General features: G+C 57.7%; 2 protein-coding genes and 1 long non-coding RNA gene across 6 annotated transcripts; 1 reads left to right on the forward strand and 2 right to left on the reverse strand.

Moving 5' to 3' along the window:
• Nucleotides 1-438: 438 nt before the first annotated feature.
• Nucleotides 439-6,181, reverse strand: LOC146404384 (uncharacterized). Its single transcript, XR_014840232.1, has 2 exons — nt 5,865-6,181; nt 439-820 (listed from the first exon to the last, which is right to left on the reverse strand). It is a non-coding gene; the product is annotated as an uncharacterized LOC146404384 (long non-coding RNA).
• Nucleotides 5,760-17,335, forward strand: ORAI2 (ORAI calcium release-activated calcium modulator 2). 3 transcript variants are annotated; one of them, XM_021086289.2, is made up of 3 exons: nt 5,760-6,112; nt 10,052-10,289; nt 14,192-17,335. In XM_021086289.2, exons 2-3 carry the CDS (start codon nt 10,065-10,067, stop codon nt 14,732-14,734), a joined length of 768 nt encoding a protein of 255 aa, XP_020941948.1. In that variant the 5' UTR covers nt 5,760-6,112; nt 10,052-10,064; the 3' UTR covers nt 14,735-17,335. The 3 variants fall into 3 exon arrangements, with proteins under 3 accessions (XP_020941948.1, XP_020941949.1, XP_005661995.1); XM_021086290.2 differs by lacking the exon at nt 5,760-6,112 and adding an exon at nt 6,327-6,465 and having other exon boundaries at nt 10,005-10,289; XM_005661938.4 differs by lacking the exon at nt 5,760-6,112 and adding an exon at nt 6,327-6,465.
• ALKBH4 (alkB homolog 4, lysine demethylase) lies at nt 16,610-26,491 on the reverse strand. Of its 2 annotated transcripts, none has more exons than XM_003480995.5 (3): nt 26,344-26,491; nt 23,517-23,714; nt 16,610-20,106 (listed from the first exon to the last, which is right to left on the reverse strand). In XM_003480995.5, exons 1-3 carry the CDS (start codon nt 26,464-26,466, stop codon nt 19,519-19,521), a joined length of 909 nt encoding a protein of 302 aa, XP_003481043.1. In that variant the 5' UTR covers nt 26,467-26,491; the 3' UTR covers nt 16,610-19,518. The 2 variants fall into 2 exon arrangements, with proteins under 2 accessions (XP_003481043.1, XP_084872916.1); XM_085016790.1 differs by having other exon boundaries at nt 16,610-20,773.
• Nucleotides 26,492-26,548: the final 57 nt, after the last annotated feature.

A 26,548-nucleotide genomic window follows, 5' to 3' on the forward strand; every position in this document is an offset into this window, starting at 1 on the left:
CCTATCAGGTCTTAACCAGCTCAGCTCAAACCACACACAGCTGATTGCGAGCTGCGGCGGACAACTCCGCAAACATCCTATCATTGAGGCTCCGTGTGCTCAGAGGACGCGCAGGTCTTAAACGACCTTGATGGGTGAAGGCAGGTGAGATGCGTTTGACTCTGATCACCCAGCAGGGACGTGACAGAGCCGGCCCTTGAACCCAGGCAGCGTGACTGCAGCATCCAGCCTCCCAGCCCTGGCCCCAAAAGGCTGTGCCGCTTCGGGGGCGGCGGAGGCTGTGAGGAGCCCAAACCCAGCGGGGAGGGTGCCCGCCTGTGAAGGCCACTCCGCTACCGAGCCCCTGAATGTCTGATGTGTGTCTGTACCCACAATACAGCTGTGTTGCCTTACACACCAGTTTTAAATACAGTCACTCCTCATGGTCCATGGGTCCTATTGTGTGACACCGAATTCACTCGTTTATTTGTAACCCCAAAATCAATAGCCGCAATTCTTTTGCTGCGGTTGGGAGACCTGAGCAGACAGGTCAAAAGTTGAGTTGCCTGATGCGGGTGGTCCCAGCTGAGGCCAAACAGGCCGACACTCTGCCTTCTTGTTTCGGCTCACATGTGTCTATTTAATGGCAGGTCTTTTTTGCATCTTTGTGCTTTTTCTTGATGATTTTGCCATCTTGCATGGTGCTGAAGGGCTGGCTGGTGTTCCTGAGCGCAGGGAGGCCGGCGTGTCTCAGAGACGCCTCCCGCGGGCCTGAGTCGTGGTGCCTGCCCTTGGCTGCGAGTTCAGCATTAGTCAATCAGGAATAGACTCTTGAAAGGGTCTTTAAATACAAACACATAAAACAAGGTTGTGTATTGATCGGTTCATATGACCAGAGGCTCACAGAAACCCAGCCCCCTATTCGGTTCGGTATTCGCTAACTCAGTGCTTGAAGCAACTGTATAGACTCTCCCCACCATGGAGGAGAGTGAACTGTGTGTCTGGAGAGCGAGTGACGCGCTAAGCAGCCCTGCGAAGGCAGAGGCCGGCGTGTCCTGAGGCAAAAGAATCGTACTTTAGAGCAACGGTCCTGGTGCCAACAGCCCTGGATCTCCCCCGGCCCAGTCCCAGGGGAAGGCAGGAGCCTGGACCCAGCTCTCCTGAGGTCTACACTGCCCTCATCTATTCATTCGCTCACTTTCCAAAAGGCAGTTACCTGTCCTCCCTCCCCAGACCTCCCCCGGCCCGTGACGGTCTCACAGGGACCTGGACAAAGCAGAGCCTGCAGGCAGCCCCTCAAGCCCAGCATGTCAACCCCCAGCCTGCTTCACAAGCGCGTGCACGCTCACACACACACACACACAGAGTGCAGGATATACCATCTTTGTCTCCTGGCCCCTTCCCCACAGCCAGCAGCCCGGCATCTCCCATCCTGAAGCAACAAACCAGAAGCCCTGTCCCCATGTTCTCCTCACCTGCCGCCCCCTTCCCGTCCTCCCCGCAACCGCAGGCCAAATGCCCCCAGGGTTCTCACTGTGTTTGCTTCCGACTCTTGGCTCCCATCCCTCTCCAAGCTTTCCTCCCTGTCAATCTGCTGAAATCCTTCTAGTCATGCCCAAGCCAGCCCTTGGTAGTATTCTATGCAGTTTTTTACTCTTCTTCTAGCATTTTCTTTTCTTTTGTCTCTTTAGGGCTGCACCCGCAGCATATGGAAGTTCCCAGGCTAGGGGTCAAATTGGAGCTGCAGCTGCCAGCCTACACCACAGCCACAGCAACACCAGATCTGAGCCGTGTCTGCGACCTACACCACAGCTCACGGCAATGCCAGACCCTTAACCCACTGAGCGAGACCAGGGATCGAACCTGTGTCCTCATGGATGCTAGTCAGATTTGTTTCTGCTGAGCCATGATGGGAACTCCTAGCATTTTCTTTTCATTTTTGGATGCACCCACAGAATATGGACGTTCCCAGGCCAGGGGTTGAACCTGGGCTACAGCAGCAACCGGAGCCACAGCAGGGACAGCAGCAGGCTTTTAACCCCTGAGCCAGAGGAAGTCCTGTGAGCCCTCCTGACAGCACCGGCTCCCGGCTTGCTCTGCCTTTCTCTTGCTTCTTTCCTTTCTGCTCAACTCTAAATATTGGAGTCACCCAGAACGCAGAGATCTTATGTAACCTGTGGCTTTAAGCACAGCCTCACTGGTGTCTTCTGAGTCTGTGGCTTCAACGTCCCTTTGGAGACCAGACTTGAAGCCACCTGCGTCCCCAACGTCCCCCTTGGGTGTCTAATGGGCACTGTGAGTTCAATATAAGAAAAACTTCATTTCACCCCCAAGCATGTTCTTCCTCTATCTTCCCACGTTGGCAAAATGCACCCCCATCCACCTGGTGAGCCCCTAACCTAGGAGTTGGGGGCCTCTTTGGTTCCTGGTTCTCACCGCCCCCCCACGTCCATCCACTTCCCTGGGCCTGCTCACTCTCAGGGTCTCTGCCTCCTTCACCCCAGTCCACACCACCAGTGTCTCTAACTGGGATGGATCCTGTGGCCTCTTTCTTTTCTTTTTTTGCTTTTTAGGGCCACACCTGGGGCATATGGAAGTTCCCAGGCTAGGGGTCGAATCGGAGCTGCAGCCACCAGCCTATGCCACAGTCACAGCAACGCCAGATCCTTAACCCAGTGAGTGAGGCCAGGGATCTGAACCCACATCCTCATGGATCCTAGTCGGTTTCTTTAACTGCTGAGCCACAAAGGGAACTCCCTGTGGCCTCTTTCTACTCAAGTTCCCCGCAAACCAAGGTCTTCTGCTGAGTTATCACTAACCTCTCTATCCAGAACTTTATACACGTTCCAACACAGGCCTGTTCCCCTCAAGACTGAGGACAATCAAAGAAAAAGGGGGTTGAAACTGAGCAGGACCCTGCAGGTCCCCCAGGTACAAAGGTCTTTCCACGTCCCCTGTTTCTTGTTTGCAGAAAAGGGCTTTAGGAGTTCCCACTGTGGCACAACAGGATCAACAGTGTCTCTGCAGCACCGGGACACCCGTTCAATCCCTGACCCTGCTCAGTGGGTTAAGGATCCAGCGTTGCCATGAGCTGCGGTGTAAGTTGCAGACACAGCTTGGATCTGGTGTTGCGGTGGCTGTGGTGTAGGCTGGCAGCTGCAGCTCCAGTTCAACCCCTCGCCTGGGCAGTTCCCTATGCCGCGGGTGCGGCCCTAAAGACAAAAAAAGAAAGAAAGAAAGAAAAAGGTCAGTGCAGTGTCTCCGGGGTGCTGTGGGCCTGGGAACCATGCCTCCAGGACTAGGGGAGAGTAACTCAAACCAGAGGTGACAATGGCCTGAATTATGAGAGGGACCAGGGGGAGGGGGAGAAGGGGGGAGAGTTCAGAGACTCGAAGGGCAGGACAGGAGGCAGGGATGGCACCAGACCTAGAGAGTCACCAGTTGGGCGGCGGGTGGAGCCCTCTGTGGGACAGGTGACCTGGGGGGTACAGCAGGTACGTGAGGGAAAGAGGAGGGATTCAGCTGTGCGCAGGCGAGGCTGGCAGATTGGGACCCGCCCTGCCAGGGTGGGAAGAGGTCAGGGTTGTGGGTGACGACTTGGGAGTCATGCGGGGAATGGGGGCGTGAGGCAGGGCGGGGAGAGGTGGAGAGAAAGGGACCCAGACAGGACGTGAGCAACACCACCTGCAGCGGACAGAGAGCCAGAGGGCAGCGGAGTCCAGCGGGGTCCCTGGAGGAGGAAGGAGAGTTTCCAAATGGAAGGCGGGCACAGAAAAGGCATCAGCTGAGACCTTCAGACGCAGCAGACAGTGGGCAAGGGAGAGACAAAGGCAGTGCCTGCTGCAAAGGGGGGAGAAGGGGAGCCCGAGAATCAAGAAGTGAGATGCGAAAAGGAGGCGGAGAGGTGAAATGTGTGTTTCAGCAGGTGAAGGGGGGGCTGGGGACCGAGTGAGGAAGAGCAGGTCGGAAAACAGGACATTTGCAGTTAAGACCTCACAGGGGGTGATCGTTAAGTGCCAAGCCGTGGGAGTGACGGGACAAGGGGACAGACCTGCTGGGTGGGGGGACCGGATGGTTGTCCAAATGGGGTGTTCGGCCATCCTGGATGAGACTGGGGGAGAGAGACAGCAAGGCCCATGGGGTTCCCTGGACACAGGGCACTCTCTGCTGAATGGTTTACTCCCGGATACGCCTCACAGAATTGGTCTTCCTCAAATGTGGGGTAGCAGAGGCCTTGGGAGAGGAAGTCGCTTTTTGCCAAGACAGCAAACCAGGCAAATGACACCCAAACCGCAGCCAAGACATCCCAGCCGAGTGGCCCGTACTTGGACTGTACCTGAGCCTCCCTCCCACTCAATGACCTGGGCACCTGGTATTATGATCATTAACGCTCTCTCCTGGAGTTCCCACTGTGGTGCAGTGGGTTAAGAATCAGACTGCAGCAGCTCAGGTTACCGCAGAGGCACAGGTCCAATCCCTGGCCCAGCGCAATGGGTTAAAGGATCTGTCGTTGCCACAGGTTGCAGCTGTGGCTTGGATTCAATCCCTGGCCTGGGAACGTCTATATGCTGCAGGTGCAGCCATAAAAGAAAAACAAACAAAAAAGAAACAAAACTCTCTCCTTTCAACATGCTGTCATCACCTTCCTTAATCTTACAGGGTGGGGAGAGCCATTTTCTGGGTTTGGTTAGGAAACTAGCTCTGAAACGCAGAAGTAATTATGACTTAGGTTTTGCTTCTGCCCAGACATGCCAGATGAATGTGCTTGGGGGGGAGGCACGGTGGCTAACTGGCCCAGGAAGTTTCAGAGCTCAAGGGTGAGAACTCCGGCGAAGGACTCGGTGGCTGAAGGAATGTTCACCTGTGATGCAACTACTGCAGTTTACGAAATCTGTAAAGTGTTTTCTTCCTGTTTTCCAGGCCATTTTACCAACTGCTGGAAGTGTGGTGGCCACATTATGATTGCTTTTTGAGAACTTTGCTTCTTGAAAATCAATGATCCTTTTCCTGTAGTCGTGGGGAGGGGTCGTGGGGGAGGTGGCACAGTCAGAAGCTGGGATGTCCCTCTGCCCTTTGCTAAGGCTGCAAGCAGGGGCAAACTGGCTCCTTCTGCTCTTAAGGGTCCTCCTGGATTAGAAAGCATCACTCTGGTCTCTAAAATATGTCTCCAAGTATAAATGGATTTGGCTTGGCATCTACTAACATGAGTCAATGGTCAGAAAACTTGAACTGGTTGACGCAAGTGGAATTTTCTCTTTTTGTTTTTTCCTTTCGTTTAGATAAATGTGTCACGGTCCAGCGCTGTTGTGACAGATGGAAAAAATCTTATGTGGGGCACACAGGAAGGACTCTGAGGGGCCCTCTGGCACGGTGGGTTGATAGGAACCCTCTCTCCTCTCAGTGCATTATTCATCTGCACTTCCTGAAAAGAACGTCCCTGTCCCGAACGTTTTGGTTGTAAAACGGCAGAGCTCCCCATTCCCAGTGAGAGGTTCCCTGAGTCGCAAAAGGAAGGACGCGCCCCCCCCCCCGCCAAGAACACCCTCTCCCCTAGCGCTCTGCCAACTGAGGACAGCTCTCCGGCTGCGAAGCGAGTGCCGCACCCGGGTTAGGACCCCGTAGGTCTCGCTGGGCCTGTGGGTGGGGGTGCAATCTGGGCGAGCAGCTCCAGGATCCGCTCCGCCTAGTGCCACTGTCCACCTGGCAAACTCGGGCTGGCTGCCCGCAGCTTACTAAACGGAGCCTCTCCTACCCCCTTTCTTCCCGCAGCACCCACCAGCCGCCCGCCTACCCTGCAGTCTGATAACGGGTTCCCACCCCTCCGCGTGGCCAGGGCTCTCACTCCGGGAACCCGGTGCTCCCACTCTGCGCACAGACCCACACACCTCCGGCCGAGCAGGGCTCTCCCTGCCCTGGATTTGCTGGCCAGACCCAGGGGGGCAGAGAACGCGGAGCCTCCCCCTTCTGTCGCCGGGGCCCACGCAGCCCAGGTGGCCGGCGGGGCGGGAGAACGAGGGTGCCCAGGCTTCCGGCTCTCCTCGCCATCGCCGCTGCACAGAGCCCCGCTGACTGCTCCCCGCGGCGCACCCAGGAGACAGGAGAAATGCGCGCCCTTCGCAGGCTTTCGCGCCGGGTAGGAGCGGGGTCCACGCCGCAGGTACCCCCGGCCTCCCGCGGGAGGGGACTCGAGCCCCACCCATCCGAGCCCGCAGGGTCACGTGGCCAAAGGCGCCCCCGCGGGCGGGTCACGTGGCCACCGCGCCGTTGCCCCGGCAGCGGCTGCGGCGGGCTGGCGGGGGCGGGGCAGCCGGCGGGGGCGGGGCCGGGGGGACCCCGCGGGACGGGCGGAAAGAGGGAGGGGGCCGCGCTCGGCGCCCCGGCCCGGCCGCAGGGCCACGGGGCCACAGGGCCATACGGCCACGCCAGCGCCGTCTGCCGCGAGCCCGAGCCGGAGCGGGAGCCGGGCCGGGCGGGCAGGGCAGTTCGGTGAGTGCTCGCCGCGGGGGATCTGGCGGGAGCTGTGGGGTCCCAGCCGCAGCAAGGGGGGACCGGAATTGCCCCGGGAGACTCCACGGGGGAGGGGACGGGCTTCCTCCTGGGCTGGGTTGGGACATGACGGCTGCGGGATTGGGAGACAGCCAGGTGCCCCCCCCAACCCCGCGGGGTTCCCGGGCGGGGTACAGTGCGGAGAGGACTCGGAGGTCCTGGGCTAGGGCCAAGCTCGGGTCCGGAGGCTGCCTGGTCTTCCGAGGGGAAAGGACAGGGATGCAGGCTTACTCCTCTGGGAGACCCCGGGGACGCGGGGCTGGGCCTCCGCCCGGAGGGAGTGTGACAAAGAGAGTCAGATGTTTCTGCGTGGCACACGCCATTGCTCCTGCCCCAGATGTTTAAAGGAAGTTAAGACAGGCAAACCCCAAAACCTACCCCCTGGAAATGTTTCCAATAGCCCTGCTAAGAATAGCTGATCTTTAGAACATTCCCGTTATTCTAGGGGACCTCTTTTCTCTGACTACTTCTATACAAAAACAAAACCAAAAAACCTCACAAGGTTCAGCCAGGAGAGCATCCTCTGGAGCCTCTGCCACTTGGCAGCAGGGGCGGGGGGTCCATCTCTCCCCACCCCACCCCCTGCCTGCGCCCAGCCCTGGTGTGTGAGGACCAGACTGTCCCTCCCCTGAGGCAGGGCCCAGGGTGGGACGCTGGGGCCGGGAGGGTGAGGACGGATTTGAATCCCGTCTGGGCTGCTTCCTCTGCAGGAAGTGGCTTCTCTGTTTTCAGGACCCACAGGTCCATCTCAAGACCCAGGCTCCAAGCAGACAGCCCTTCCTTCCCAACCCCTGTCCCTCTGAGGACATCTGCAGGGCCGAGGCTGCCCCGGCCACTGCCCAGAGGCCACCATGGCCCAGAGGCCAGCGTCAGCTCTCCATCTCCGCTCTCCAGCTTGAGCTCAGCCACACGTACTGACGGTCCCTGTGCTTCCCCCTTCTGTACTCCAAGCACCCTCTGGAGGCCGCCAAGCCCTCCTGCCCCTCGCAGTTAGCCAGACGCTGCAGTGGGCACAGAGACCCAACTGACCCCAGACTGCTCCCTCACCTGCTCCTTCCAAGCCCCTGCATCAGGGCACCCCCAGAACAGGTCTAGCACAGTCACGCTGCCTGGGCTCCACGTCCTCCGTGCATCCTGCCTTCCACCCCCATCTCCCCGACCCCCTCTGCAGCCACCTTCCCCGCCCGGCCTCCCAGAACGCTCCCAGGTGAGCAGCATATTGCCTTCGAGCGGGGGTCCCTCCGTGCCAGTGCTCCCTTCACCACCTGCGTCCTTGTCCCTATCCTGGCTCCCTAGCAGAGATCCTTTCCCTGCCCGAGTAGAGGCAGCCGCGCCTCCTCCACTCCCTCAGCCCTCCCCCCTCCCCTCCACGAAAGCAGCAGTTAGTTCCCTGGATGAGAATCATCGTGATCTCACTCCCCCCACTGGATCCTCGCCGTGCATCTTTAATGCTTAAGCGCCAAGTGCAGTCTTACCTTAGGGCCCAGGAAGCACTTATTGAATGGAGGATGGAGAGCCGGATCCTCTGAGGGGGCAAAGGTTGTGCCTTTCACCCCTCCACATGCTGGAAGCGTCTTCATCTGCCCATGGGCTCACTTCTGTGACCCTGGGAGGGGGAGAGAAAAAAATGCCTTTCTAAACGATGCCATTCTAAATCATTTGGAGCTGGCCAATGGCTTGCCTGGCGAGCAGCATTTCTCTGTATGGCCCCCAGGGAGGAGATGTTCCTTTGATTGAAGTGCTTGAAAGCAGGGCTGCTGGCTGCAGATGTGGGCGAGGGGGGAGTGACCAAGGTTCCCAAGTCGGCCCTCCTGTAAATGACCCAGTAATTGGCATCCAGGGCAGAAGTAAAAGAGCACAGAACTGTTCCCCGGGGCCCTGTTGGCCAGTAAAAGCTGTGTCTCCAAGCCTCGCAGGAAACAAAAGACACCCCCAAAAAAGAGGGCCCTTCCCCACCTCCAAGAGCATCCCAGACAATCCCTTTAGGGAGGGTCTGGCACGGCCGGAGCAAGTTTGGGGCATTTCCTCAGCCCCTGACCCTGGTACACACCCTCTACCCTGCCCTCCACCCCCAGCCGTGCTCCCTGGGACCCAGGACTGCTGATCTGGCGGTAATAGCCTTAAGCAGGCTTTTCCTGGGGCCTGCGCGGGCCTGAAAGAGCAAGTTAGTATCTGATGCCAAGTGAGCTGTGAGGTGCCTGTGCCCTTGACGCCTGCCCCGCAAATTAATGAGAGCTGATCCTGAGTGCTGCTGCACGGCCGGCCCCTGGGCCACATGAGACCGCCAATCCCTATTTGGATTAGTGGAGATTTGGGTTTAAAATCACAAATCTCGACAGATCTGCCCTTCTGATCTTCATCCTGTGCTGCTGTCAAGTCAGATGCCTCCCTGGGATCACTCAAGAGGTCCCCAGCCTCCATTTCTCAAAAAAAACAAAAACAAAAACAAACCCTTAACATACAAAACAGACATGCTCACGTCCATTGGTCAATTCAGGTTTTCATTTTGCCAGAGGTTTCCATTGCAGCCTGAACTGTGACTTGACTTTAGTTATATAAACCAGGTATTTTCAGGGTGAACTGTGCTGATTAAAATTTAAGTGGGACTTGAGAAATTAGCCACTGCTCGGAAATGTTGATTTCGTGGTTGGCACCTGGCCTTTCGAAAGCAGGTTTGAGTCTTTGGGTCTGGTCTCTGATGTAAGAGCCCTGTGGGGAGGGGCTGTCTCCGTGTAGAGATGAGCCCATTGGAAAGGTCATGCGTCCTGCACACCGGCAGGGTCACATCCAGAAGCGTTAGGTACTAGAAGCTTCCTAATCACTATAGCTCCCCACTCCCTCAATGAATGGGCGCCTCAGAGGATTCCTTCCGTGCGTTTGGCCAAGCTTGGAGTTCCATTCACCCGAGAGCCATGCTCATTTGGAGCCTTTCTTTTTTTCTTTTTTGTTACCTTGGGTTTTGGGGGGGAGTTTGTGGGGGTTTTTGCTTTTGCTTTTTACGCCTGTACCCACGGCATATGGAGGTTCCCAGGCTAGAGGTCGAATCAGAGCTGCAGCTGCTGGCCTACACCACAGCCACAGTAACGCCAGATCTGAGCCGCAGCTGTGACCTATACCACAGCTCATGGCAACGCCGGATCCTTAACCCACTGAGCGAGGCCAGGGATCGAACCCACAACCTCATGGATACTACTGGGGTTCATTAGCACTGAGCCACGACGGGAACTCATCATTTGGAGCCTTTCGGAGTTCAGTGGGAGGCTGGACTCTGGCTTTGGGGGGACGCTGGGCACTGTGGTGCCCCCGGAAACGCACCCCTGGCCTCCTTTCTGGCAGATGCTCCCCACATTCCTATGTAGGGACAGCCTCAGAGGCCAGGGCCCCACATGCACGCACCCCTGGGTGTCATGGCCCTGGCATAGGGTTTCTACAGCGGGCCGCAGGGAAGGGTCAAGGAACCTGGATTCCGGCTTTTCCAGGCCCAGGGAAGCCTCTGGGATGCCTGAGTGTGTCTCTCCCGCCCCAGCCCGGCTCCCACCATGAGCGCAGAGCTGAACGTGCCCGTGGACCCCTCCACCCCCGCCTGCTCTGAGCCCGGCCACAAGGGCATGGATTACCGCGACTGGGTCCGCCGCAGCTACCTGGAACTGGTCACCTCCAACCACCACTCTGTGCAGGCCCTCTCCTGGAGGAAGCTCTACCTGAGCAGGGCCAAGCTGAAGGCCTCCAGCCGGACTTCCGCCCTCCTCTCGGGCTTTGCCATGGTGAGTGCACACACGTGGGAGAGGCGGCCTGGCAAGTGGGCTTTTGCTCATTGAACTCCTGTGATGCTTCAGGGAGCAGAGCACTGGCTCCGGCCCTGCCAGCAGCCAGGAGGGACTGTTAGGAAGTCTCTGCCCACACCCACCTCCTCCAAGGGGACCACTCTGGCAGGGGGACTCCCAAGCCCGGAGCCCTCAGAAAGCCCCCCTCACACACGCATAACTTGGCAAGGAAGTTAGTGGGGTAATTAAAATAGCTTCAGGATGCAGGGTTAGCTGGGGGAAAGCACGGCCCTCTGCCCACCTCAGGCACCACCTGAATCTGGAATGGGCACAGGAGCTGTGGGGTTGATGGGGTGTGATCAGTTTCGCCCCACTGGCAATGCAGATGCTCCCTGAATGTGGCCTCTGGGGTGACGAAGCAGAGCCTCTGGCGGGACTCCTGGCCGCGGGCTGTTTTCTTTCTGAGTTATCCCCCAGGACAAGAGTCTGTCTGGGGAAAACCGCGTGCCCTTCAGGGCGCCTCTGCCGTTGACTCCAAAGCCCGAAGACCCACGTCCCTTGGGCGGATTGTCACAGAGGGTGGGAAGGTCGGGATTCTGGATTCAGAGTGACTCTCGGCCACTCCTCCGCTTTTCCTGTTGTCTGCTTAGAGGCCCTGTTGGGCTTGAAGCAATTTTTTTTTTTTTAATGTAGAAACAATTATTTTTCCATAGCCCAAGCCTCAGTTGTCATGGACACGCAGAACATGAAAAGCTGTCCCAGCGAGCCGGTGCCGTCACTCCCAGGACGAGGGCCGGCCCGTCACAGGCGCCCGTCACCCTTGCACGACCTCATGCAGGACAGGGCAGACGTCACTAGGTTTACAGGGCAGTCAATTTGGTTTCCGTGTGTAGTTTAAAGCAAAGGCTCATTTAGGTCTTGGGTTTTATTTTTAGAAACATAATTACAAAAATCGTAATCATATGGTGCATAACTTTGGCTCGACGTGGTTTTCTTCCACGGCATTAAAAAAGGAATATTTTCTCGAGCTTAATTTTAAGAAACATGCACAAGAAGTTTAGAGGTCACTATTCAAATGACCTCACAGAAGAATTAGAGTACTGCATTCAATTTTTCTGCCTGTACTGATTATTATAGACGTATTTTTTAACTCTGGCACACAAATGCTGAGAAGTATCACGTGATCTATTGCAGGAGGACTGTTTCCTTTCTGAGTGGGGCCCGGGTTGTGGAAATCACTTCCTGTCTGTGCCTGTCTTTCGAGACCCTGGTCTTCCAAACGTTTGGTCTGCCCAGTTTATGGAAGAGTCACTGTTTTTCCAACAAAATGCTCACTATAGTTGAAGGCCACAAAAGACCTCATTAAAATTTGAAAAAGAGGGAGTTCCCATTGTAGTGCAGCAGAAATGAATCCCACTAGGACCCATGAGGTTGCAGGTTCAATCCCTGGCCTCCCTCAGTGGGTTAAGGATCCGGCGTTGCTGTGGCTGTGGTGTAGGCCAGCGGGTGTAGCTCTGATTCGACCCCTAGTCTGGGAACCTCCATATGCTGTGCGTGCAGCCCTAAAAAGCAAAAAAAAAAAAAATTGAAAACAAGCTCTGTGAATAAAGTTATAAAACAAAGAGTCAATTTTGGAGTCGTTTGGGACTTAATGGCAGCCTTTCAGAAGAATGAAGTGGCCTTGGAATGAGAATAGGGACCACTAGGAGGCAGGGAGGGGGCTAGTCCTTCATTTCTTTAGCATCGATGTCTTCTCTCTGTTGGGCCTGAACAGGCAAGTGCTTGCTTCAGTCACTGGGGACCCATTTCAGAAGCCACACAGACCCCAGAAGATCACATCATTGCTCTGACTGCCGAGATGGGTCTGGAGGAAGCGACGAATGTGGCCTGCTGGTATTTCCACAGTGGAAAGCATGGCCGAGGAAGGGCAGGCACGTGGGCGATGGGACAGGCTCTGGGTGGAGGGCGGCTTTATGTTGCGTGTTCCCTAATTAGAACTGCAGTGCGGTTCCTTGGTCCAGCGAGCACTTAGCCTGACTTGAAGCTTATTTCTTCACCTTTACCCATCTGCTAACACAGAGAACCAGTGATCCAAGGCCCCTTCATAAAATCTTAGCATGAACACATGGAAAAATGACCTTTCGGCCTTTTCTCCTCTTGACGTGGAACAAAACTGCTTTCCTTGTAGGGCTTTTTTTTCCTCTTTCTTAGGGCTGCACCTGTGGCATATGGGAGTTTCCAGGCTAGGGGTCAAATCGGAGCTGCAGCCTATGCCACAGCCACGGCAAGGGCAACACTGGATCTGAGCCGCACTTGCGACAGCTTGCAGCAACGCCGGATCCTCAACCCACGCGGCAAGGCCAGGGATCAAACCCACATGCTCACAGATTTTATGACTGGTTCCTAACCCGCTGAGCCACAACCAGAACTCCCTTGTGGGCCTTTTAATCATCTCTGTCTCTTAGGTCGGCTCGCTCTGAGGTTTACAACATGCCTTTTTGTTGGGCCCTATCCTCTGTGGTCACAAGAGCCTACCTAGGCCACAAGGGCACTGAGAAAGGCCCACCTCTCAGCTCAGTAGTCTGGCTACTGACTCTTTGGAGCAGTAATCTCTGCAAAGTTTCTGTTCAGCTGTGGTCCACTGGATCAGCTATCTTTTTTTTTTCTTCCAGATGTTCCATCTCCACTGAAGGCAGAGTGAGGGGATAAGGGTCTCACTCTAAGAGGCGATTGTTGTTAGAAGTTGTTGTGAAATCCTTTTTGTAAATTTTTTAAAACAGAGGTGGCTCACATCTAGGAGACAAACTGAGTGGGGAAAACTTCCTCTGACTTCTTCACCTCCCAGCTACCCCTTCCTTGATGGGGCTGATTTCTTACCTTTGGGTGCCTGGAAGAAGGCCCTGGGGGAGCCGGGAGCTGGGGTCGGGTGTGGGCCGCAGGGGGAGCCATCCTGAGTGGACTGGGTGTAACCTGGGGAAGCTGGGAGGAGCGCAGTGCCCAGGCTGGACTGTGACAGCCCCTTGTGATGAGCAGGACCTGGCCTAAATGGCCATAGACACTCGCTGCTACAGAGGTAAGGGGGCTTCCGGTCCTTCCGTAGGCCTTTTATTCCCTTTCATTTAGAAGTCATTTTTGTTTTATCAAAGTTAATGCATGCACACAGTTTAAGTACTGCAGAAGGTCTGTAACAAACCCCAGCAGCCCCATGTTTCCACCCCCTGGAGGCAGCCACCCATAGCACCTCCATCTCCACGAATGGAGTAACATTCGGGAGCTAAGGGTTCTTGACTTACCCTTTTTAGACATTGCCTGTTGGCCTCCTGTGACTGCTACTGATGATTCAGTTCTGTTTTCCCAGCCCAGCCCCCTTCCCAGCTTCCCCTCCTCACTGCTGTCCTCATTTATATGACCATTCTCTGCCTTTGGAGATGAGGCTGCTCCTTCTGGCTTTTGGTTTCAGCTGAGAGGCACCCTGTGGCTTGTGCGAGGCCATCCAGGGTACAGGTCTGAGTCCGAGTCCCAGCAGGAGCCTCTGGTACTACTTTTTTGCCTCTTGAAAGGTCAGCTTGTAGTTTTTTGAAAAATAGCAGTTGTTTTACAGCTAAGCCCCACGGCAGCCGGGCCCTGATAATCAACAGCAAAGCCCCATGTTCCCTGGGAAGTGCAGCCTCTGTCCTGGGCAGGAGCCCAGACACACCTACCGTCCAGTTCCAGGCACCCAGGGTGTGGTCCCTGCCCCACAGCGGGATTCTTTAGCCTCTTCTGCACTTTTTAGATGTTCCCTTACTGAGATCTTCTTTAGCTAATCAGAAACAAAAAAAAAGCAAAGTTCACGTTATTTGATGGTGAGGAGGGCGCTGTCTGCTCTGCAGCCCCGCCCAGCGTGCCCCTCTGCCTTGCAGGTGGCCATGGTGGAGGTGCAGCTAGAGACGCAGTATCAGTACCCCCGGCCGCTGCTCATCGCCTTCAGCGCCTGCACCACGGTGCTGGTGGCCGTGCACCTCTTCGCGCTGCTCATCAGCACGTGCATCCTGCCTAACGTGGAGGCCGTGAGCAACATCCACAACCTCAACTCCATCAGCGAGTCGCCCCACGAGCGCATGCACCCCTACATCGAGCTGGCCTGGGGCTTCTCCACCGTCCTGGGCATCCTGCTCTTCCTGGCCGAGGTGGTGCTGCTCTGCTGGATCAAGTTCCTGCCCGTGGACGCGCGCCACCAGCCCGGCCCCTCGCCCGGCTCCGGCGGCGGCCACACGGGCTGGCAGGCCGCCCTGGTGTCCACCATCATCATGGTGCCCGTGGGGCTCATCTTTGTGGTCTTCACCATCCACTTCTACCGCTCGCTGGTGCGCCACAAAACTGAGCGGCACAACCGCGAGATTGAGGAGCTGCACAAGCTCAAGGTGCAGCTGGACGGGCACGAGCGCAGCCTGCAGGTGGTGTGACCCCGCTCGCTTTGCGCGCCCGCGGTCTGGGGGTGCGGGGCCGCGTCCGCGTCCAGCGAGAACAAAACGCTCCTGCGTCGTGCCCGGATCCCGCCGCGGTTCAAGACCAAAGCCCCACTCCTGTCTCAATGCTGTAAGCCTGGGTCGTCGCCCTCAGGGGATGGACGTCTTCCGTTGAACCAGAGACTTGGACGCTAAGCGCTCAGGGCAAAGAGAGGCTGAGCCCTCGGCCCTGGGGACTTCCTGAGGCAGGAAGCCAGGCTCCGAGCAGGACCCGGCGGTCCCAAGTCATCCAGGAGACCTGGAACCAGCGGCCAACGGGGGTGGGGCCCTGGAGCTGGGCAGCACGTCTGAAGGTACCACTTTGCTGGGATTAGATGGGACATAGGATGAGAGCTTGGCCTGGTGCTTCCCTCCCCGCCATGGAGGGAGTTGGATGGCCTGGCTTATGGAGAGAAAGAAGGTGGGAGCCTGGCACATGTCAGCCCAGCAGGTGTGGTGGGTGCTCAGTGGGTGTCAGACGTGCCAGGCCCTGGGGGGGACCTTCAAGGGAGGAGAGGTGCCCCTTGAAGTGGTGGTTAACCAGGGTGGGTGCTTGGAAACACATTGGGCTCACCTTCTCTTCCCAGCCAGCCTAGCGCCCTGGCCACATGGACCCAGCGAGGCCACTAGACTGGAGAAAAGGCCCACAGTCCAGAGGCCACAGGATGCCCCAAGTCTATCAGCTGCCCTTGAGGGTCCTGGCTGCACAAGGCAGGGCACTGGCCTGGGCACCAGAGACTGCCCAGCTCCCTGCTGCCTGTGGTCCCAGGTGGCGGGAGGGGACAGCCTGGGGGAACTCCGTGTCTAGACAGGGCCATGGCAGCCCTGGCCAAGCACGGGTCCTGCTTATAATGACGCAGAGCAGCGGAAGGCGACACCACATAGAGCTCCCCGCCTGGGCCTCCAGACACGGACCCATCTCTTACTTTCACACAGCCACGCACAGCGCCAGTTCTGGTGTCTTCTCAAATGGCAGCTGGTAGACCTGAGCCCGTGTTTTTAGGCCAGACACATACATGCTACAGCTCAGCGTATGCGTGAGCCTGCCATGCCCTGAACTGCATTTACCACACGGGCCAGCAGCCGCCCGAGGGGTGCCTGCCTTCTGTTTCCACAGTCTCTGGACGTCATGCTCGGATGGCATGTCTATCCACAGCCTGGCAGCTCGGTGCGGCCTGGGTTGCCTGTGCCAAGACACCCCGGCTGGCACGGCTGAGGCCTCTGGGACTGTGACATACTGTTGTGCACATCAACCTTAACGAAGGCTCTGAAATGCAGAGGCTTAGCAGCGCGAGTCATGGCATTTATGAGGAGCCTGGACGTCCTGTCCCGCCGGGAGGGAGGACAGCCCTGGTGTCTTCTGAAGGGTGTGTCCCCGCATCCTCTGTGGACCTCTGTCGTGACTTGCTTGCTCCCTAGCGCATGTCGCTTCTCTCCCGGGGCCTTGCTGCAAAGGCTCGTCTGCTTTACTGTGTTTGCAGAAGAATGTCAGCGTCACTGCAAGGCATTCACTTTTGTGTCCTGGCAGAGACAAGACAGGCTGGCTCCTTCCCAAGGCTGGGAGGCCCCCCTCAAAAGGCCCTTCCCCTGGTCTAAGCCTTTTGAGAGGGAGCCCTGTTAGGTAGGCCCACTTTCCTGGGCCATCTGATGCCCCCACCCTTTGTGCCGGAGCCAGAGTGCCAAGCTCCCCAGACTGTGGCAGGCATACCCTCTGTTGCTCCAGGCCTATGGGCCAAGCTCTCTGGCTGGGCTGCATCAGGGTCAGATGGTAGGTATCCAGTGACAGTGCCACCCGGGTAGCAAAGACGCCACATACCACACCTTAGACACTGATTAGGAGAATAATGTCCTTGTAATTTCTGTTTTCACCTCACGAGCTCTCCCAGCTCCAGCCTTTCCAGTTCCCAGAGGTATGGGGCAAAGAGAATTTCTGTGGGAACAGAGAAGACTCTGGGCCTGGGGCCTGGTGTTTGGGGCAGGGGCAGCCTCGGGGGAGCCCCAGAGCTTGCTCCGGGGGTAGACAGTAAGCCGCTGTTTGGAGCTGCGGCAGCAACTCAGCAGGGCAGCCTTGGGAGGAGGGAGGCGAAGTACAGGCTAGAAATTCCATTTCTGGAGGTTTAGCCCGACTGTTCCAAGTGCAGCGGCTTCTCTACGCTGAGAGGCGCCAGGGCCGCCCCAAGCCGGCAGGGTTTGCCCTATTTTCCGCCAAGCAGAGCTTCCTGGTGCTCATAAAACACACCCGCAGACGCGCGGAGGCCCTTCCTAAAGTGGAGCACGGTCTCCATTTAGAACCTGACCAGATGTTTCAAGACGCAAGGGTTTCTATTCTAGACAAACTGCCAGGGCAGACTGTACCGCAGTGTCTTCTAGGAAGGTCTGTGGAGGATAAAACCGCACACGCCTGAGCAGATGGAGGCTCACCTGCAGTGCTTACCTGTCTCGTGCCGATTAACTCACATGCATGTGGAGGCCACGCGTGGTGTGCACACCCCCTGTCCTGTGTACGGATTTTTAAAACAGCTGCCCTGGATCAAACTGAATAAACAAGTAATGCTATGAGTCGGTCTGTGCTCTCAGTGGAAGGGCACGGAGGGGGTGAAGCCCTCCCCCAATCGGGGGTCACCAGTGTCCTAACAGATACCCAGGTGAAGGGGGCGGAGGTCTCTGGGATGGACAGGCAGGGCACTCGGACCCAGACATGCTCTGCAGCTCCTGCCCAGTGCCCTCCTCTCCCCCCAGAGAGCTGAGCGCCCCTGCGGGCTGTTCCCCTTGCCAAGGGGGGCTCTCCCTTTCTGGAAACAGCACGGGGCAGCCGGTGTGCGGCTGGAGGCCAAAAGGGCCCTCTGGACTGGGGTGGTTCAAGAGCCCACCCGTCCTCTGGGAGCCACTGGGGCTCTAGTCCTGCAGGGCTTTTTTCCACTGCGGGTGACTGTGGCTCTGGGGTGAGGCTGGGTGTCCAGCTGGGCAGCAGAACTGCACAGATCCACCCTCGGCCGGGTAGCACCGAAGAGGAGACCCCAGACAGTCTATGTTTTAACAGTTGCCCACTGAGGGAGAGGCCCCCTTATAGACAATGTCTGTCCTTGGTTATTATTTTTAAGGTCCTGGCACTTTAAGCCAGAGGCTCCAAGGAATCAGGTACAAAGCAGCTGGCGCAGGGTACAAAAAAGCGGCCCATCCAGGGGGTCAGACTGCCTCTGCAGCCCAGGAGGATCCCCCAGGCCCCAGGGGCCCTGCGGAAGGCCTGGGCTGAGTCTGGAGCTCTGGGTGCACAAGCCCACTCTGGACCATTCCCCAGGGAGCCCGGCCAGCCTGCGCAGGACACTGTTCTGACTCGGGTGCCTCTGGGCGGGGGCGGGGGACGGGGGACAGGACTGAGGCCAGAGTCTCCTCACCAGGCCCACCTAGAACCTGCTGAGCCCGCTTTCCAGCCTCCACCATCCCTCACAGATGGCTGGGGACCTGGCTCAGGCAAGAGTCACCCTGAGGACACTCCCCGGACCGAGCTCAAACAGAGCCCTCTGCTGGCGGGGCATCTCGCCACTGCACCCAGGGCCAAGCTGCCCCAAGGCCCAGCCCGTCAGGCCCCTGAGCAGGCTGCTGTGTCTGGGCCTGCCCGGTGGCTGAGGCAGCAAGACAGGCTGGGGCTCTGGCTGGGCTTGCCCAGGCGCCAGCGTGAGGGGTGTGTGAGGGCTGGTACAGAGATCACCGGCCCGGGGAAGCAGCCACCCCCCACCCTCCTGCAGACCCAGGGAGCGGCAGCCAAGGTGTCTGCAAGCCCGCTGCCCCCACCGCAGCCAGCGGCTGGGCTCATTCGGTCACTAGAGGCCCACGCAGCCTCTCTGCTGGGTCCCTGCCCAGTTTCTCCAGTTCGAGCCCCTGGCTCCATGGTCAGTGCAGAGCGGCCAGCAACTCTGCCCATCTGACCGGTTTTAGAAAGTTCCAGAGTGACAGTGAAAACCAGGGCTTGAAACCTTTCCAGACTGTGATGGGGCCCTGGTCCCCTGAGTTTGGCTCCCAGCATGTGCTCAGTGAGCCAAGTATATTTTGTCATACATCTGCAGAAGAGGGCTGGCCACCCAGGCCCTGGGCAGCCGCCTGTCCAGGTCAGCACCTCTCACAGCACTGGTGCCAGGAAGTGAGCCACCTTGCCCTGTGCTGGGGCCTGAGGGGACTCCCTGGTCCCTAGTTTTTAATAGTGTGTGGGGGGGGATGTGCAGGGGACAGACTCTCAGGAGATGGCCCTGTCCCCATCACATCCCACACTCCATGGGGTCAGGCACGACCCGGGCACAGCCTCAGAAGCTGCCACCAGCTCTGAAGTCTGAAACAACAATAACCTCACGTCTTCCGCCCGTTCTGTTCTCCAATCCAGCCTGCTCCCTAGGCGAGGGGCCTGCAGGCTGGGACGTCAAGCGACCTCATTGAAGAGACGGATAAAGGAGAAAGCGGCCTGAAGCGGGAACCGTTTTTTAAGCTCGACTTATGGCACTGCCCTCAGACAGTGACAAATTAAATAACCCAGACAAGCGGCTGCAGGACCGGTCAGAGGGAAGCCCACCCCGTCGAGGCAGCTGGTGAGCAGGGCTCCCACAGCCGGGCGCCAGGGGTCAAGCTGTCTCCCTCAGCCCTGGGGAGGAAGGTCCTTGTGCTGGGCGCCCCCTTCCATCCGGCCCGTTGGTCCACTCTGGGGCCGGTGCCCCCCAGCCTGCAGCGCCAGCTCCAGTCCCCTGGGAGGTGGCTCACGTGGGTCTCCCCTGAAAGGACAGCGAGATCTGCAGGAGCTCCCGCCCCAGGTCTTGTTGCCTCCCGCCGGGGCCGAAGTCGGCCGACAGCTCCCTGAAGGTGGCGCTCACGCGGCGGGCCTCGATGTGCCGGCGGTGGATGGCATGTTTCCACTGGTGCCGCGCGGCTCCCGTCAGCACCAGCAGAGAGCGGCGGGGCAGGGGGACGGCCACCTCCACCTCCTGGCACAGGACGGACCTGCTGGGGGCCACTGCGCCTTCCACCAGGGCCTCCGGGAAGCCGGAGGGGGCCAGGCAGAGCAGCAGGCTGCCGGGCGCCTCCCGGGACATGGACAGCACGGTGGGGGACAGCAGGTTGAGGCTCACCAGCCGCTCCCCCCAGAGCCAGGCGTCGTCCAGGTGGGGGTCGATGGCCGAGCCCCGCTCGGGGCAGTAGTCCAGGTTGCACTGCTCCACGGGCCGGAAGTCCTCCAGGACGGGGTAGAGCCCCATCCTGCGCACCACCTCGCGGCTGAAGCTCGGGAGGCCTCGGAAGCTGGCGGTCTTGAGCTTCTGCTTCCGAAAGTTGACTTTGGGGCCGTAGTCCTGGAAGACGAGAAGGAAAGGGACGTGGGGAACTGCCTGCGTTTGTGGAAGGGGTGGCACACACCGGGGCTGAGCATCCCGTTACGGTGACCAAGTCGAGCAGAAACTTCTGACTTCGAGGACCTGACATTCCCGCAGGAGGAGGCCGACGCCAGGGACATAACCAGCAAACAGGGGGCGGCAGGAAATGCCGAGGAGAAACTAAAGCGGGGGTGGTGGGGGTATGAAATGCCAGGGACATGTCTCTGCCCAGGTTCCCCAGGAAGCAGCGCCAGAGACAAGAGGCTGGGGGCGTGTGGCGTCCAGGATGTGGTGCTGAGGAGTCAGGCCTCTGGAAGGAAGAGCAGCGAGGCAGGGCAGGCCAGCCCAAGGCAGCCGTACCCGGCGGGTCCACACGGGGCACAGCTGGGCTTCGGGACTACAGACGAGATCCGTTTCCACAGGACCCAGCTGCGGTTCCAGTCCCAGCTTCCCCTCAAGACAATCAAAACCACACATCCAGGCATTCCTGCTGTACCACAGGGGGATCGGCAGCATCTCTGCAGTGCAGGGACACAGGTTCGACCCCCAGCCCAGCATAGAAGGTTCAGGATCCTGTCTTGCCCCAGCTACAGCATAGGTCACAATGGCAGCTTGGATCTGACCCCCAGCCCGGGAACTCCATATGCTGGGGGGTGGCCAAAAGAGAAAAGAATAAAAAAAAGAATTCTGAGATTAAAAAACAGAACAAAACCCGCCAAAAAAAAAACACGTGTCCACACAGAAACCGACGCTCGAATGTTCACAGCAATATTCACGACAGCCAAAATGTGGAAACAACCCAAGTGTCCACCAGCAGAGGAACAACGAACAAATGGCAGTCTAGCCACACAATGGGACGTTCCGCTGCCAAAAGGACCAAAGCCCTGATACAGGCGGCAAAGCGAAGAACCCTGAGAACACTGAACCCGGTCCAAGACACCTGACTCAAAGGCCACGGATTACAGAATCCCAGGCATTGGACTGTCCCAAAGAGGCAAATCCAAGAGATGGGAAGTAGATTAGTGGTTGCTGGGGGATGAAGGAATGGGGGGAGTGACTGGTAATGGGTATGGGTTTCCTCTGGGGTGATGAGAATGTTCCAGAACTAGAGAGTAGTGATGGCTGCATAGCACTGTGGATACGCTGAAAACCAAAGGAGCGCCTTGTACCCTTGAAATGGGTGGGTTTACGGTAGGTGGATTCTAACTAAAAAACAAAACTAAGTCAAATATGCTTACTCCAGTAAAATGTATTTAAGGCATTCCCGTCATGGCTCAGTGGCTAACGAATCCGACTAGGAACCATGAGGTTCGATCCCTGGCCTCGCTCAGTGGATTAAGGATCCCACGTTGCTGTGAGCTGTGGTGTAGGTCACAGATGTGGCTTGGATCCTGAGTTGCTGTGTGTGTGGCTGTGGTGTAGGTCAGCAGCTGGAGCTCCAATTCAACCCCTAGCCTGGGAACCTCCATGTGCCGCAGGTGAGGCCCTGAAAAGCAAAAAAAAAAAAAAAAGGTTACTTAAAAAATAAAATAAATAAATAAAAACCAAACCAAAACAGCACTAGGGAGAAGCCCTGGAGAATGAACCGCAGATCTGTGGCCTGAGGTGAGGGGACCCCGAGTGGAGGGTGGCTCCATCTGGAGGGGAGTCTCGCCCCTTCCCCGTCCCCACCGCTCAGTGCCAGGCCGGCCAGCCCCAGAGGGCCACCTGACCCCAGAAAGTGGAGACAAAATTCAGGCTGGTGGCCAGTGCAGGGTCTTCCGGGGCATGAGAAGGCCTTTGTGTCTATGCTGAGACGGGAGGTCTGGCGGGTTGGAACACAGCAGTGACTCAATCGACCAGGTGTCAGTGGGGTCACTTCCTCCCTGTTGAGACTTCAGAGGGGCTGGGGCTGCAGCGGCAGCGAGGGGTCGGGGGATGGTCTCAGGTTCAGGATATGTTTTGAAGAAACAAAGAGCTGACAGGAATTACCAGGGAAAGATAGAGAAGAATCTGGAAAGATCCACAGTTTCTGGCCTGGGCAGTGGAAGATGGAACTTGCCAAGATGGAGACGAGGCAGGGCTGTGGGTCTGGACCTGTTGCCACAGCTCAGCTTAGGGGCTGCAGACACGAGTGGGGAGCCCAGCTGCCAAGCCGGGCCCACCGACAACTGGCCGCTGAGTTGAGGCGTGGCGGTTTTCTTGTGGGTTAAGCAAGGAGAGCGGAAATAACTCTTTTGAGAAGCTCTGCTGCAGAGACGGGAGAAACGGAGCTTCCTGGGAGGCCAGGAAGATCCGCCCTTGAGGAGAGAGGGGAGGGACGGGGACGAGGGCTTCTGAGAAGAGGGGCTGGCAGCCGGCTCGCAGCTGGAGGGGGCCTCGGAGAGAAGCTGGGCGCAGGCAGAAGGGGGCAGTGTGCACACGGGCACCCCTGTGGAGGCACCGATTCTCCCAGAGAGGCGCGGTCGTCAGTGGAGGGCCTGCAGGAGGTCGGCTGGACCGCTGAGCAGGAAGAGCCTGCTCTGGGTGGAGAGCCAGAGCCGGGAGGCCGGGGGCAGGTGGGGAGGCAGCTGGACCCGCTGGGGCTGTGGCGGAGCGGAAGGGCCTGACACTGAGAGAGGGAAGGGGCGAGGGACTGAGGATGGGGGAGGCCAGGTGACAGGAGGAGGGAAAGGTGGCTGATGGCAGGTCCCGGAGGGGGCGAGGGCTGCTGGAGATGAGGAACAGGAGAGAGGAGTGGACCCAAGGAGGAGGGGCTGTGATCCCCAACAAAGAGAAGGTTCAGGATGTGGACGCCTGAGCATCAGTGGCAACAGGCATGAGGAGATGAGAAACTGATGGGGAGAAAACTTGGGACGGGAGGGGGCACCTGGTGACCTTCAAGAAACTATTCATGGGAATTCCCGTCGTGGCCCAGTAGTTAACGAATCCGACTAGGAACCATGAAGTTGCGGGTTCCATCCCTGGCCTCGCTCAGTGGGTTAAGGATCTGGCGTTGCCGTGAGCTGTGGTGTGGGTCGCAGACGTGGCTCGGATCTCGCGTTGCTGTGGCTCTGGTGTAGGCTGGTGGCTACAGCTCCGATGAGACCCCTAGCCTGGGAACCTCCATATGCCACGGGAGCGGCTCAAGAAAAGGCAAAAAGACAAAATAAATAAATAAATAAAAAGAAACAGTTCGTGATGGGCACCAGCCCTGGGCAGCTGGGGAGAGGGTGGGAAGAGCTCAGGGCCGTCTGCCTGAGCCCGCCCTGCCAGCGGGGTCTCATCAGGAAAGTGAGCAGGCCCTGCCCCTTCCGTGACACACACCCCCTTCAGTAGCCTGGCCCCCCTGACCCCCCAGATCAGGCGGGCTTGTCCCCAAAGGCCTGCGTGACTGGCCGGCCCTCCTCCCCCACTCTGCACCGACCTACCTGCTTCCTCCGTCCAGACTGTGAGAGCTTCCAGGGGTCACGGTCCATCAGCTGCACCATCTCGGCTTCTTCCTCCCGGGTCACGAAGTCCTCAATCAGCGTCACCCCGGGGAAGGGGAAGGCCCAGCCTTCAAAGTCGGACTCCTCGGCCCCCACAGCCCAGCCAGTGTCGGTGTAGTAAATGAACCGGTGTGTTTTCTGCAAAAGAAAGATGGGGTCCTGGAGTCCTGGGGCCCTTCCTCAGCCCTGGCCTTTCTCACTCTCATCTGTCATAGGGAAGAGCATCTGCAGAACCATTCTTTTGTGCTCCGTTTCACAGACGAGGAGACCGAGGCTCAGCAAAGTTAAGGACTTGCCCAAGGCTGCACAGCCGGGGAGCTGCCTTCGAGGCCACTGTTCCTGTGTCAGTGTGGGGCACCCTCTGTCGTCCTCAGGCTGGTGAGGATGGAAGGAGAGGGGCGTGTGAAGGCAGCCAGCCCTGGCCAAGAGCTGGAGAAACATTTCCGTAAAGATGAGGCCCCAGGGCTGTTCGGGGTGAGCAGCACAGGCTGGGAGGCCAAAGGGAGAAGCCCTTTCCGGCCACAGCAGGGGTGTCTCTGGGTCCTGCCCTACACTATGGCAGCACCTGTGGCTCAATTTTCTCTCAGAAAGAGCAGAATTTGCCAGCCTCCCTGGAGGAGTGCTGCGCTGACAACCTTCTCCGGCAGAGCCTTTGGGATCAGCCTCTGATTTTGAGCAGAAGCCACCTCCGTCCCAGGCCTCCAGCCAGTAACCCAGGCCTGGCTGTTTCTGCTCAACACAGGACTGCCTACCAGGCATCTTTGCTCTGGAGCTTCCAGTAGGCTGGTCAAGACTCTGTCGGATCTACATGGATGTCTGGGGTGCTCCCTGCCCAGTGAATTCTGCTTCCTCTTCCTTTATGCTCCACAGGCATCATCAGCACCTCACGCTATCTCTGAGCCACCCTGTCCACTGTCTCTTGGCACCCCACATGTGACACATGGAAAGTAAGGAGTGATCGTGTGTGAGTTCCCAGGCCAGGGAATGAACCTGCACCACAGCAGCTGACCTAAGCTGCTGCAGTGACCAGGCCGGGTCCTTAACTGATGTGCCATAAGAGAACTCCTGAAAAACCTTTTTTTTTTTCCTCTCCTTTTTTTGCCTTTTTAGGGCCAAACTCGTGGCATATGGAGGTTCCCAGGCCAGGGATTGAATCAGAGCTACACCTGCCAGCCACAGTCACAGCCATGCCAGATCTGAGCCGCATCTGCGACCTACACCACAGTTCAAACAACACTGGATCCTTAACCCACTGAGCGAGGCCAGGGATCCAACCCATAACTTCGTGGTTCCTGTTTGGATTCGTTTCCACTGCGCCACAATAGGAATTCCCTAAACCATATTTTAAATGCACACTTCAGTGTATAAAATATATCACACTATTGTGCAACCAACCTCCATAAATTTTTCATCTTGCAAAACCGAAAGTCTACCCTTTAAATTACACCTCCTCTTGCTCTTCCCCCCCAATTGCTGGTACCAATCATTCTACTTTCTTTTTCTTTCTTTTTAGGGCTGCACCGCCAGCATATGAAAGTTCATAGGCTAGGGGTCAAATCGGAGCTGCAGCTGCCAGACTACACCACAGCCACACAGCAACACTGGATCCAAGCCGCATATGTGACCTAAGCTGCGCCTCGTGGCAACTCCAGATTCTTAACCTACTGAGTGAGGCCAGGAATCAAACCCACAATCCTCATGGATACTGGTCGGGTTCTTAATCTGCTAAGCCACAATGGGAACTCCCATCATTCTACTTTCTGTCTGGGTGAATGTGACTACCCTAGGGACTTCATGTAAGTGGAAACATGCAGTATTTGCCTTTTTGTGACTGGCTTATTTCACTTTGCCTAATGTTCTCAGGGTTCGTCTTTGTTGTAGCAAGTGCCTGGATTCCCTTCTGTCCTTTTCAAGGCCGAATGATATTCCATGGCATGGGTGGACCACGTTTTATTCATCCTTTCATCTGTCCCTGGATACCTGGGTTGCTTCCACCTTTCAGCTACCGTAACTGCTATGTAGCTCTTCAAGACCCTGCTTTCAATTCTTTTGGGACATACCCAGAAGGGGGACTGCTGGGTCATATGGCAGCTCTACTTTAATTTTTCTGAGGAACTGCCACTATTTTCCACAGGAACTTTCAAGCTTTTTCAAGCCTGTGGCAGTTGCTTCACTGGCTTCCCAGTCTCCTTTCCTTCCCATCCATTCCTCCCCTTCCCGGGACCTCTCTAAAATTCACATGTAACTCCCTTTAAAACCCTCAAGAGCTCGCCATGGCCCTCAGGGCAAGTCCAGCCTGCCTTCTGTGGTCAGGCCCACCGGCCTCCCTCACCTGAAGCATCACCCACCTTCCCCAGGCCTCGGCCCAAGCAGTTCCCCAGCTGGAACGCCCCTGCCGCCCTCCGTGGCCCACGGTCCCTTTTTTTATGAGTTCATTGGAATGAATTTCCTCCTTGCCCACTTCCATCCGAGGCCCTCTGCCCCGGTTTTCGGCCCCATCTACTCTCTTCGTGGGTCTCGTCACCGGACCCTAAAGCTTCCCGCCCCAGACACGGGGGCGCTATGTTTGCTGTCAGACTCCACACAAGTTCGGGGTGAGCTGCTGTCGAACCTCACCCACGTCCCAGGCCCTTCGCCACTCCCAGCTCACTCCTCAAAGCCGTCATCTCCTCACCCCGCTACGCCCCCCTCGGTAGGACAGCTGACCGGTCTGATTCCCGGATGAAGAATGGAGTTGTGGGCGCGGCCCTTCTCTCCCAGCCCTCACCTGCGGGGAGTGCTGCCAGGGCGGGTCACCTCCGCGTTGCCGCTCGCAGATCAGACAGGTCCGGATGCCCTTGCAGCCGCATTCCCGAAGGACCTCGGGGGCCGCCACCGCCGCAGCCGCCATCGCCGCGTCCTGGCAGCCAGAGCGCAGGCGCAGGGCCGCGGGGGCCGCCGGGAGTTGTAGTCCGCGGGCGGGACATGAGGTC

This window comes from Sus scrofa, chromosome 3 (genome assembly GCF_054392235.1).
Source record: "Sus scrofa isolate SSC_HxYL_T2T_F1_AM1 chromosome 3, Sscrofa_HxYL_maternal_Yorkshire_Landrace_v2.0, whole genome shotgun sequence".
NCBI classification, from domain to species: Eukaryota; Metazoa; Chordata; class Mammalia; order Artiodactyla; family Suidae; genus Sus; species Sus scrofa.